The 13,207-nt window shown below is 35.2% G+C and overlaps 1 protein-coding gene across 3 annotated transcripts; it reads right to left on the reverse strand.

Annotated features, from left to right (window-relative positions):
* Nucleotides 1-7,380: 7,380 nt before the first annotated feature.
* LOC129237512 (uncharacterized) lies at nt 7,381-9,691 on the reverse strand. 3 transcript variants are annotated; one of them, XM_054872314.1, is made up of 4 exons: nt 9,575-9,691; nt 8,975-9,520; nt 8,840-8,900; nt 7,381-8,025 (listed from the first exon to the last, which is right to left on the reverse strand). In XM_054872314.1, exons 1-4 carry the CDS (start codon nt 9,591-9,593, stop codon nt 7,965-7,967), a joined length of 687 nt encoding a protein of 228 aa, XP_054728289.1. In that variant the 5' UTR covers nt 9,594-9,691; the 3' UTR covers nt 7,381-7,964. The 3 variants fall into 3 exon arrangements, with proteins under 3 accessions (XP_054728289.1, XP_054728288.1, XP_054728287.1); XM_054872313.1 differs by lacking the exon at nt 7,381-8,025 and adding an exon at nt 8,249-8,597 and having other exon boundaries at nt 8,653-8,900; XM_054872312.1 differs by lacking the exon at nt 7,381-8,025 and having other exon boundaries at nt 8,249-8,900.
* Nucleotides 9,692-13,207: the final 3,516 nt, after the last annotated feature.

The raw sequence follows: 13,207 nt of genomic DNA on the forward strand, positions 1-13,207 counted from the left end.
CTTACCCCGCCTGCAGGCGGCTTTGGGAAAGAACGGCAAAAAAAATTTAAATGAAAAACTTGCAAATTCAGTGTATTACGTACTTTTATTGAACAAAACAGAAAGTTTTTAACAGAAATCAATACAAAACAAACAGTCAGTCTTATTTCAAATAGTTTTAGAAAAATGTGTACAAAAGAAAGGCATGATTTTGGGCATAAATAGGCAGTTGGTGCAAATTATTTATGGTGAAAATTATGAAAGCAGTCCTTTTGCTGGGGGAAACAAAGATTCAGATTACATTTTCGGCACATGATTTGAGTTTTGGAGGTGCAGCCAGGATATTTGCACCTCTTTTTACCGGTGCGTGATAAAAACTTTGCAAAATGTCCAACTCCGTCGTAGCGAACGTCGTCAGGAGGTAAGTAAGCTTTTCTTCCAGTAAATTTTAGTTGAGGAGTTTGTCATGGACGACCTGGAGCTCTTGGTATTGAAGAATATTGTTGTTTGCAGAGTACGTATGCGATCTCTGCCCGGAAGTTCGGCAGTTGGTACTGCCTAGCATGCGTGTCAATCTTGTTAATTCTTCTGAACAAAACATAAGCGTTTATCATGGCCATATCAAGCAGATGTATAAAAAGTCGGTTTGTGTACTTATTGCTCTTTACCGGAATCTTATATCGCCCAATTAGTCCATCCATGAGGTCGACGCCCCCCATAAAATAAATAAATAATTGGCGTGTACACTTCTGTTAGGTGTTTGGCCGAGCTCCTCCTCCTATTTGTGGGGTGCGTCTTGATGTTGTTCCACAAATGGACGGACCTACAGTTTCAAGCCGACTCCGAACGGCAGATATTTTTATGAGGAGCTTTTTCATGGCAGAAATACACTCGGAGGCTTGCCATTGCCTGCCGAGGGGCGACCGCTATTAGAAAAATGTTTTTATTAATTTTGCTTTCTCCGAGATTCGAACCAACGACCTCTCTGTGAATTCCGAATGGTAATCACGCACCAACCCATTCGGCTACGGCGGCCGCCATATGACTATTATGTTCACGGACTACATTGAGGCAATCGACATCAACAAATTTTTGAAGTGAAAACTTCTTTAGAATCGTTGGGAGTGATTTGAGAAAAAGTGAAACGAAAAAAGCGACACTCTTGGCTACGAAGCGAATATAAACGTAGCGACGAACTAAATAACTTTTAGGCCAGCGCCGACAGCATGGCGCGATAGCCGAGCGGCTAGCAATGTGAGCTTCCGATCCAAAATCCTTGGTTCGAATCACAAGAAAATTTTTTTTTTTATACAGTTATTTTATTTTATTTTATGATATGTTTATGAGGAGCTTTTTTTTGGCAGAAATACACTCGGTGTTTTGCCATTGCCTGCTGAGGGGTGAGCGCTATTAGAAACATAGTTTTCCTTAATTTTGGTGTTTTCACCAAGATTCGAACTGACGTTCTCTCTGTGAATTCTGAATAGTAGTCACGCACCAACCCATTCGGCTACGGCGTTTGTTTAATTTTACTGATGCAAAAATGAGGAAAAATATATGAATAAAGTTTGCTTACTGTTTACACATTTTCCAAAGGTGACGGAGAACCAAAAAAAAGTCGATTTTCAAACAAATTCGAGTGCATATGTGTAATTGTGTTAGAGTTTCGCAATTATGTCGAAAAATAATGCAGAAAAGTGTCGTGAATATCGACAGAAAAAAAATCAATAAATAGCATCACGGAATTCATTCACGAAAATTTAATAAAGTATACACCAGAAGTATCGCGGATACTTAGAAAAGATTACAATAAAGTTCCAATGATTTTAAGTGGCGATTTTAACGTAAATTTTGCATTGGACACAGCGGTTCCTTTAATTGACGTTCTCAATACAACATTCAATTTAAAAATGTGTAACAATCGCACTGAACCGACAACACGATCAAAAACAACAATTGACGCGGTATTTCAAAGATATGTTGACAACATCGAAACCAAAGCATTTGTATCATATTTTAGCTATCATAAGCCACTCATATCATTTGTTGAAATTGAAAACATTGAGGATGAATAATAATAAAATGAAGAAAATAAAATATGAACTTTATAGCAATGTTATAATGAACCTATAATTATCCCGCCCCTAATGCTGCTTTCGTCTCATTCTCTCTCAGTTTGTTTTACGGAAGGTTTCACTTCTATCGCGTCTAACCGTTAGACTGGTATTTGTTTTTTCTGAGCGGACGAACCACGACACCTTGTTTATAACATTTGTTTCATTCTGGAAGGGCTTTTCGCCTGCGTAACTCGATGCGAGTCGCACTATTTTATTGTCTTTCCAAACTGATAAAGAAATGTCAACTCCTAAAGCTGATCCACAAAATTCAGTTGAATATCCACGGGGTTGTTTCCTGAGAACAAGATCTGTCGGAAGTTTTCAATTCGGAATTCGATTTGAACGAATAGTTCCCAGCGAATGTATTCCGCGTGATTTAAGATAAACCAGAAGTGGCAGTGACGTGTAATAGTTGTCCAAATATGTTATATGGTTTTTAAAATCTGGAATATTACGGAACAATCGGACCACCACATTCGCTGATGCGCCAAGATCCGGTGTATCAGTCAGAACAGCATTGTCTCCTGCGCCGCAATATATTTCGAAGTTATAACAAAATCCAAAAGAGTCACACAAAACGAAGAGTTTTATACCCCATTTATGTGGTTTATCTGGCAGATATTGTCGAAGGAAAGTCCTTATCTTCGTTGCGCACATTTGTTCATCGACACATAAACGTTGAGTCATCGGAATGGACTGAAACCTGTTATTGAAATGATCCACGATAGGTCTTATTTTATACAAACGGTCGTAATCTGGAGCATTTTTATCAGGTAACTTATCGTTATCATTGAAATGCAAGTTGCTTCTTATTAGATCAAATCGATTTCGTGACATTGTGTCCTGAATTATTTGGAGCGCATATTCACCCCAGTATGAACGGACGTTTGGGTAGCGAAACACGGACATATAAAATAAAATACCAATATATTTTCGTATTTTCGAGTTGGTTGTTGAAAAGGTAGTGCTAATATTCTTTTGAGCGCTATAGAGATTGGTTTGTTCCACGATATGGTCGATGGCACTGTCGCCCAAAAAGTACTCGAAGCACTTAAAGGGAGTGTCAAGACTTTGTATATCATCACCCAAATCGGGTTCAGAAAAACCAATCGCTGATTTATCTAGCACTAAGTTCTTCTTTCGCCACAACATTTTCTTAAAGATCTGCGATTTAGGATCGATATCATTAACTGGCCCAACAAACTCACCTGGATCGGTTATGATAGTTTCAATACGTTGACCGACAACCTGCTCACCAGGAGCTTTGCGTTTGCGATTCTGTGATTGCGGAATATTTGAGGAAGTCGAAGTAGATGGGGATAATACATGTGCAAACGACGCGGGACTTCCATTTAAATTGACACACACTTCTGATTCCAGCATAGAATCTAAAAAATTTACCGCCCTGTTAATCACCTCGTCAATTCCAGTGTCGATAGGTAATTCTGCATCGTCCACATCTTCGTCTAAAAGATCTTCCAAATCTTCTTCCACGTCTGTATCATCGTCGATTTCTAGTAAATCCAAAAATGTTGCAATATCTTCATCATTGAGGGATGATAATTTACACTTTTGTCGTTGATCCATTTCTAAAAAACCAAAACTTTAGGCTTAGCCCCCCTCTAAAAATATCAAAATTTCAAACTTACCGCATAAAAAAAAAATAAATAATTGGCGCGTACACTTCTGTTAGGTGTTTGGCCGAGCTCCTCCTCCTATTTGTGGTGTGCGTCTTGATGTTGTTCCACAAATGGAGGGGCCTACAGTTTCAAGCCGACTCCGAACGGCAGATATTTTTATGATGAGCTTTTTCATGGCAGAAATACACTCGGAGGTTTGCCATTGCCTGCCGAGGGGCGACCGCTATTAGAAAAATGTTTTTATTAATTTTGCTTTCACCGAGATTCGAACCAACGACCTCTCAGTGAATTCCGAATGGTGATCACGCACCAACCCATTCGGCTACGGCGGCCGCCTTACTTACCGCATAGTGTTATTTATTCCGAGTTTTCCCAGGGCCGCCTCTAGACGGGCTGTCTTCAAAGGTTTATAAAATACAGGAAACACTTTTTTTTTTGTTATTATTTTTAACTTTCGTATTTTGAACACAACCAGCAACACTATGATAATTTTTATTATAAGCTAAATACACTTCTATTATTTTTATTTAATTTTTAAAATACATCACTTTTGCAGAATAATTAATTTGACCGCACTTCACTATTTTCCGACTTCAAATGACTATGACGGCTGATTAAAAAACAAGACGCTGCTGCAAATGCACCAGCAATAATTTTGGGACTTCCCCGAATTAGAAAGAGTTTAAAAACTTTTGAAATGGTATTTTAAAAGGGAATAAGCGTAAAATAAACTTAGGCCGTCTACAGGCGGTCTTGGTTACTAGAGGGTTAACTTTATGTATGTTTGCGCCTACGTACGCGAAGATAAAAACAGCAGAAAAAGGATGTGTCGACCATTTTAATTTGATGATTTGATTTTGATGGTGCTATCGATAATTCAATATTGTAAATCTACGGCGAATCCTAAACGTTCAACAAATACATACAACAATATTTGGATCGGCGAAAAAAAATTCGATATTTGCCGTTTTTGATTCACCACTTCTCTGTTCGCCAAGTGAAAAATTTATTTATGAAAGCAACAATAATTTAGCGATGATTAAGCGACTTTGTTTATAACCGCTTAACTGGCTTATATATACAGTATTATATTTTGCATACTTCAGGTGCAATGAGGTAAAATACAATGAAATTATAAAACATTTTGAGGCACTTATGATAAGGAACAAGATGCTTGTTCGAACCATTTTTCACACTTTCAGGTGGGACGCGTTGAAAAGTAATGCTAACTGCTTTCAGTGACCAACACCTATGAGTAGTGAATATAACAAAAAAAATGTCCTTGAATCCAACGTTGCATATTTTGGTTTTTACAGGAATGGCCCAGCAAAAATGATTATCATGACTACCTTTTATAGATTCGCCTTGAACTATGTTCGTGTGTTACTTGATGTTGTCCATCAGTTCGAAACCTACAGGTATTTTCTTCATGAACATTTGTTAACGCAAAAATCAAGGCGTATTCATTAAAGGTGGTGGCACTAGACCAACAACAAAATTGTGTACGTTTGATTGTCAAAGCAACGTATTGGCAAGTAGAAAACAAAGAATGAATTCACCTTGTTTCTTTTGACGTGATAACGTCTTATAATTCGATTTAACAGGCTGCACGCACGAAAAAATGTGTCGTTACCTTGCTCATTGCCGTTACCTTGCTCATTAGTGTTACCTTGCTCATTGCCGTTACCTTGAATGAACTGCAAGCGAAAGCGCGGAACGAACAAAGCAAACGAACGGCAACGTTCGACATCTTGCTCTCTCCTACTTAAGTGAGCGTATATATGTATGTATATGCGCATATGTACATATATAAATTCACGTATTTGTATTTGCATATGCCTTCTTATTGATTATTATTAATTTGATTCACTTGAAGAATTTAAAATAAAACCAAGTTTGTTAATAATACCTGTTGTTTTAATGTTATTATTATTAATTTTTTTATTATATATGAAGGAAAAAATGTATGGTAATATTTACCATATACCTTATAAGATATGTTGTCTATACTAATATTATAAAGAGGAAAACTTTGTTTGTTTGTAATGAATAGGCTAAAAAACTACTGGACCGATTTTAAAAATTCTTTCACCATTCGAAAGCTACATCATCCACGAGTAACATGAATTATATTTTATTTTGGAAATAGGGCTCGAGATATAGGCCAAAACGTGGACACGGGTAACCTTCGGATGTGTATGTACAATATAGGTATCAAATGGAAGCTGTTGGTGAATGCTTTAGTCCAGAGTATTTTTCATGCCGCTCCGTGACTAGGGTCTCGAGATAGAGACCAAAACGTGGACCCTAGAATGTGTTTGTACAATATGGATATCAAATTGAAGCTGTTGGTGAATGCTTTAGTACAGAGTATTTTTCATGCCGCTCCGTGACTGGGGTCTCGAGATATAGAACAAAACGTGGACCCGGGTAACCTTTGGTTGTGTATGTACAATATGGGTATCAAATGAAAGCTGTTGATAAGTGCTTTAATACGGGGTAATTTTCATACCTATTGATGACTAGGGTCTGGAAATATATGCAAAAACGTGGACCCGCCGTGTCTTTAAACCGAATTAAATCAAACTTACACACATTGTTAAGGAGGTATTGCAGATGGTTTCTGTATAGTTTGGATACCTATTGGTAGATGGGGTCTCGAGATATAGGTCAAAACGTGGACCCGGGTAACCTGCGGATGTGTATGTACAATATGGGTCTCAAATGGAAGCTGTTGGTGAATGCTTTAGTTCAGAGTATTTCCATCCACTCCGTGACTAGGGTCTCGAGATAGAGACCAAAACGTGGACCCTAGAATGTGTTTGTACAATATGGATATCAAATGAAAGCTGTTGATAAGTGCTTTAATACGGGGAATTTTCATACCTATTGATGACTAGGGTCTCGAAATATATGCCAAAACGTGGATCCGCCGTGTCTTTGAACCGAATTAAACCAAACTTACACACATTGTTAAGTAGGTATTGAAGATGATTTCCGTATAGTTTGAATACCTATTGGTAAATAGGGTCTCGAGATATAGGTCAAAACGTGGACTCGGGTAACCTTCGGACGTGTATGTACAATATGGGTATCAAATGAAAGCTGTTGGTGAATGCTTTATGATATCTTATGTTATGTTATGTTAAGTTATGTTATGTTATGTTAAGTTATGTCATGTTATGTTATGTTATGTTGTGTTATGTTATGTTATGTTAAAGTATATTATGTTATGTTAATGTTAACTCATTCTCTATATCCATACAAAATATCTATCAAACAAATAAAATTAAAATTTTCTTTTGAAAAATGCAACCATTCAATCAGTATTTTCTTATGACGTAATCACGTTAAACAATCGTCAGTAAACCGACTTTACAGACAACCTCTTTTTTGGTCTGACAGACACATGGGCACGGCGTTAGTCAGCTGATTTACCGAAACCACCTTTAATAGATTCACCTTAGCAAAAATGCACTCGTATGTTTGACATTAATTACCAGACCGCCATCAGACAAAATATTTCTTTTTTAAAGTTTTGTTTTTTTCGAACCTTAATGAAATTTAAAGAAAAAACCCGAATTATTAAGGAATTCGAAAATTCTCAACCATTGGAACTTACGAAAAGGAGAAAAATAATTACATTTTATAATTTTATTTTATATTTATTTCAGAATGAAAATACTTACATTTATATTGTATAGATTACAAAAGAAAACTGTGAAATTCATGTAAAAAAAGAATTAGTTGAAAACTATGCTAAAAAATTCTTTTTTGAATTCACTTACGAATTTATTTCGTACTTATACATTTTAATTCATTAAAATTAAATTATTAAACGGCGAGAGCATAATCTACCGAGTTTCAGAGACTTTTCCTGAGTCTAATTTAAATCTTCGTACATGCGTCGAAAAATCTCACTCTATTTGATCTACGAGATTCAAGAAAAATTCATAAAATATTGAAAATCGTTCTTTTTAACCCGTGTTAAATCAAATTCGTGTAAAACGAGAATTAGGTGCATTACATACCGAACACACTTGGGTTAAATTTTCTTAGATCTACTTTTCTTATATGTAATGAAGATAATAATATAATAGTAAAAGTAATAACAAAGCGGAGTGAATGAATTAATTATATTATAATAATATACACCCTTGACAGGTTTGGACCGGTTTCTCTTTTCTTTTGTAGTTGTTGTCATAGAATAAAACATTCCCCATAAATTTTAGAATGTTGTTGAAATTACAGTCCTTGGCCGGCCATAATTCCGGATCATACCGATAATGCTGAAAAATATCCAAAGGTTGTTGTATTGGATATTAGTAATTGAAAAAAATAAAAAATAAAAATAAAAAAAAATAAAAAATAAAAAAAAAACAAATAAAAATAAATAAAAAATAAAAGCAATTCAATTTAAAAAATATGAAATAAAAAAATAAAATTAAAATTAAAAATAAAATGAAATATAAATAATAAAATTAAAAAAAAAATGAAATAAAAAAATGCTTAACGTAAAATAAATCTTCTCCATATTTGTGCCAGTGTTAAGATAGGATTTAACCCGTCACAGCCTTCCAATCCAGCAACAATTTTTGGCGACTGATTCATAATATTAAAATAATAATATAACATTTTCAATAAGTGCAATTACGTGATATTATTTTCTAAACTCGTTTATCTTACGGCTTAGTTTAATTTTGCTCTGCCATTCAAAAACAAAAAAACAAAAAAAAAGAGTACTAGTAAATCGCCTTTCATTACGGTTTGAATGAATATTTAATAGCTTCTATTAGTTTCACAAATGGATCTCCGTGTTTTCGAGAAATGGATTTGCGCCACAAAAACTCAACAATCATATCTGCAAAATTGGTTGAATTTTTAATATAATTTCTATAATAAAAGCGTTTTACAACCCTCCACTGAGAGTCAATCCTTTGATGTTTGTCCGAATCAACTTTTTGGTACTGATACCCACTATTCACCAACGAATCGCAACTCTCCCAAAAATCTGTACGTATAGTTGTGCCTTCCTCCACATGTTTTTTAATTAAGGGTAAAATCACCTGCACAGAACGAACATCGTCATGGCACGATTCTAACCTGAGATCTTCACTGCCGTCCTCTATTATACCCAGTAACCAGTGACCCTCTACTTTACCGCCTAAAATATGTAATCATATTATTTTTAAGATTTCTTCAATTTTACATAAAAGCCAATTTTTAAACTCGAATTACCTTTATTTTGGTCGCGCTTAGCAAATTTAATCTCATCGATTTGCACTTTCTTGCCAGGACCACCAATTTTTCCTATAGCCTCCTGCTTGTCAATCTGGTAGCAAACGACCGCTTCACGGCAGTAGTTGTACCAGTCCGTAATTGTTTCACTTGACAAGACCGAGTCACCAACGAAATTCTCCAAACGCACTGAAGCATGAGGCCAGTTATGAGCATAACAATACATAAGGTAAAATATGAGCGGTAGGGATAGTCTGGAATTTTCAAACCAGGTTCCCTTAGCTCTTGAAAATCCACTTTTATTTCGGCAAGAGCGTTCGCGACATCTGAATGTACCAAGTATACTATTTCCACGGATGTTATGACTCATTGGTATTCTGTGTGTACTGCACAGTTTTGACCGCAATATGAGACCGGTGTCCTCTGCAAACTTTACACATTGTTCAGGCGTACCTAGATTCGCTGAAATTTTCATTAGATTCCACATGCTCTTTATTTCGGCTGTCGAAATGTATTTTCCATGGCTGGAGGAAGGTATATCGTTATCTGTAAATTAACTTATTATGCTATTTGAATATAAAAGCAAATAGTAAAAAATACCGTCTTCCATTTCCTCCATGTTAAAAAAATTACTTCTAATGCTGTTTACTTGTTTAAATTCAGTTTCAATAATAAATACAGAGCGCTATCTATGACAATACTATTAGATGCCTAACGTTTGTTATCCTATGTCTGCAGGGGCAATCGGTTATTTCCTTTACTAATAGTGTTTTTTACACACTATCCAGTAAAAACTTGAGAGACATATTTGGCTGGCGTTTTCGTACGCCAAAACTTGCAAGCTTTACTGCATTTTTACATCTCATGAAAAATAAATAAATATAATAATAATAATAAAATAAAATTCTACAACTGTTGCAACCGATTTGTAACAAAAACAATGCTTTTCTAGTATACTTAAAGATTGGCAAAAACCAGTACAGTGTTGGAAAGCAAAAGGAAGCTATTGAAATGTTAATTCAAGTTAGTGATCAATTCGAATGTTGTTTAGTTTCATTACGATATATTTTATAACTCTCAATAGTTACGATTATTTGGATTAATCACGCCCTCTATACTACACAAACACATATGACTTTTTAATTTTTTTAGACAAATTTTCTTGAAGCGCGGCCAAAGGCCGCTTACACGAAAAAAATACTGTGAGTGTTTGGAACTGGACTGTTAGAGAGTTTTTTTAAAACGCGGCCGAGCGTCGCGTTTACAACAACTCTTCTAGTTTCATGACTTTAAAAAATTCTAAGGACCTGCATACTAACTTCATTATATTCAGATATCTGGCAGCACCAGACAATTGTGCAGCACCAGACAAAAAAAAATACTTAAATACTGTTAAACTTCGAAGGGTATCGTTTTCAGTTTTCGGATAGCAAAACACTTAACTATCCGCTTATCACCCTTTTTTCATATTATTATATTAAATTTAATTGACCGATATCGAAATTCACCTTTGACTAATAATACGTTCACATATGCATTAATCACCTATAAATTCACCAAAATAATCTACCCGTTCCCATATGGCAGATTGCCTGCAAAATTGACAATGAGCTGTCAATACTGCTTTGAGGGGTTTTTCTTCATAGAATTTTTTTTTTTTGTGGAATATTTCGGTGTTTTTGGTTTCTTTAATTACACTGTGGTACAAAAAAAAAAGTTGCGAAAAAACTTTGGATCGGACATGGTGAGGGTTGTAGCTTATGAAAAACTGAAAAGAATGGTATAGGAGAAATTTCCAATACACCCCCAAAATCTCAATTTATGGCCATAAAACCGTTTTTCAGTAGGTTGATGTGAAGAATAACTCCTAACTTCGCCAATTTCCATCCGATTTCGAATTTGCTTTTTTAGTTCGAAAGAACAAAAACAAGCCTTTTTGACAGTGTGTTAACATTTTTTCTGAAATGACAACTGACGAGACTGTAGACGGAAGTATTTGGAATTTTTTTATTTTTTCTCTATTTTTTGAACTTTGGCATAATTTTTACGATATTATCCGATATTGAGGATTTTTTTTAGTACCCTACTGTGTTAGTAAATTTAATTTTGCGTCAAATGAGCTATATTTGACTGTAACTGAATTAAAATTAGTAGAGTTGTGCGAGTTTTAAGATTTTTTGTTTTTTTTTTTTTTACTAATTTGGAATGTTGGTATAGCTTACGCTAAATGGGAATAAGGACGTGTTTTGATGCGTTATTATAGATACGTAATATTTATTGTAGTGTATATGTATACATAAGAGTACACTGTACTGCATACAACAGAACTGGTTAGAACTTACGAAAATATCTGACATATTATAGCACATTTTTTTTTTCAATAGAAATATGAAAAAGCTCCCAAGTGTACCAAAGTTCACACTGTACATTGATTAACAAAAGAAGTTTGTTATTATAAGTTAACCTTATTAAAACGTCAAAGTTTTATTGTTTGTTTCATTGAAATTCATAAGATATAAATCAAAACGTTGCCAGAAAAGTCAAATTTCTCAATATTCTCCGATGATATGGCATCATCAGCCTTATCATAAACCAGATGATTGTTATTTTTGTAAAACGGACGTAAACGGTCATCATTATAAAACTCGAAAGCACATAAAATATGCTGATGTTGCAACTCTTAAGAACCCCGTAGTCTTGGACGATATGATTGACTCAACTGCAGGTCATGAACTGAAGGAAGTTCAACTCATTGCTGATGATGATCAAACTGATAACAATAAACCTGATGATGAAGAGTACTTTCCGTCTGGTTCTAAGTTTTCAGAACGAGACATTGTATTAAATTCAGATTTTCAGGATCTTTCTCGTGATTTACATACTTCTATCGGGAAGACAATCTGAAACGCTCGCTTCTCGATTTAAGCAATGGAATTTAGTTGATGACGACTTCAGATGAATGATGATGATCGAATTTCTTACAGAGAAGTATTCAAAACTGATGAAGAAATGACAAATGTACCGTACCATACTAAACTCCAAAGGGCCGTTTCTAATGCATTTTTAAGTTTGGAACCAGTGCCGTTGTGTACTGCACCGCACCATACCGTACAGTGCTGCACTGCACAATACTCCAATAAATATTATGCGTTTATAATGACACTTGTTATTATTTTCATGCTTCGAAACGCATACCAAATCTCGTAGTAAAAAAAAAGAAAAAATCTTAAAACCCACACAACTCTATTAATTTTAATTCAATTACAGTCAAATATAGCTCATTCGACGCAAAATTAAATTTACTAACACAGTAGGGTACTAAAAAAAATCCTCAATATCGGATAATATCGTAAAAATTATGTCAAAGTCGAAAAAATAGAGAAAAAATAAAAAAATTCCAAATACTTCCGCCTACAGTCTCGTCAGTTGTCATTTCAGAAAAAATGTTAACACACTGTCAAAAAGGCTTGTTTTTGTTCTTTCGAACTAAAAAAGCAAATTCGAAATCGGATGGAAATTGGCGAAGTGAGGAGGGATTGTTCATATCAACCTACTGAAAAACGGTTTTATGGCCATAAAATGAGATTTTGGGGGTGTATTGGAAATTTCTCCTATACCATTCTTTTCAGTTTTTCATAAGCTACAACCCTCACTATGTCCGATCCAAAGTTTTTTTGCAACTTTTTTTTTTGTACCACAGTGTTATTTTTAACGATATGAAGAAAATTCAAGGAGAAGGAACAGCTAATTTAATTGCGAAATTATATATATATATAATTAGCACGTACACCCTTTTTGGGTGTTTGGCGGAGCTCCTCCTCCTATTTGTGGTGTGCGTCTTGATGTTGTTCCACAAATGGAGGGACCTACAGTCTCAAGCCGACTCCGAACGGCAGATATTTTTATGCGGAGCTTTTTCATGGCAGAAATACACTCAGAGGTTTAACATTGCCTGCCGAGGGGCGACCGCTATTAGAAAAATGTTTTTCTTAATTTTGCTGTTTCACCGAGATTCAAACCGACGTTCTCTCTGTGAATTCCGAATGGTAGTCACACACCAACCCATTCGGCTACGGCGTCTGCCGTAATTGGCTCCTAATAATAAACAGTTGGAGGAAATCCGTATGCGACGTTTACTGAGGTTGCAAAAAATTATGGCAGCAATCGCATGGGATATTCTATATGACATTTTATAATAAGTAATAAGAGGACAAAACGTTTATGTGTATAACG

Source organism: Anastrepha obliqua, chromosome 2 (assembly GCF_027943255.1).
Source record: "Anastrepha obliqua isolate idAnaObli1 chromosome 2, idAnaObli1_1.0, whole genome shotgun sequence".
In the NCBI taxonomy this organism is placed as follows: Eukaryota; Metazoa; Arthropoda; class Insecta; order Diptera; family Tephritidae; genus Anastrepha; species Anastrepha obliqua.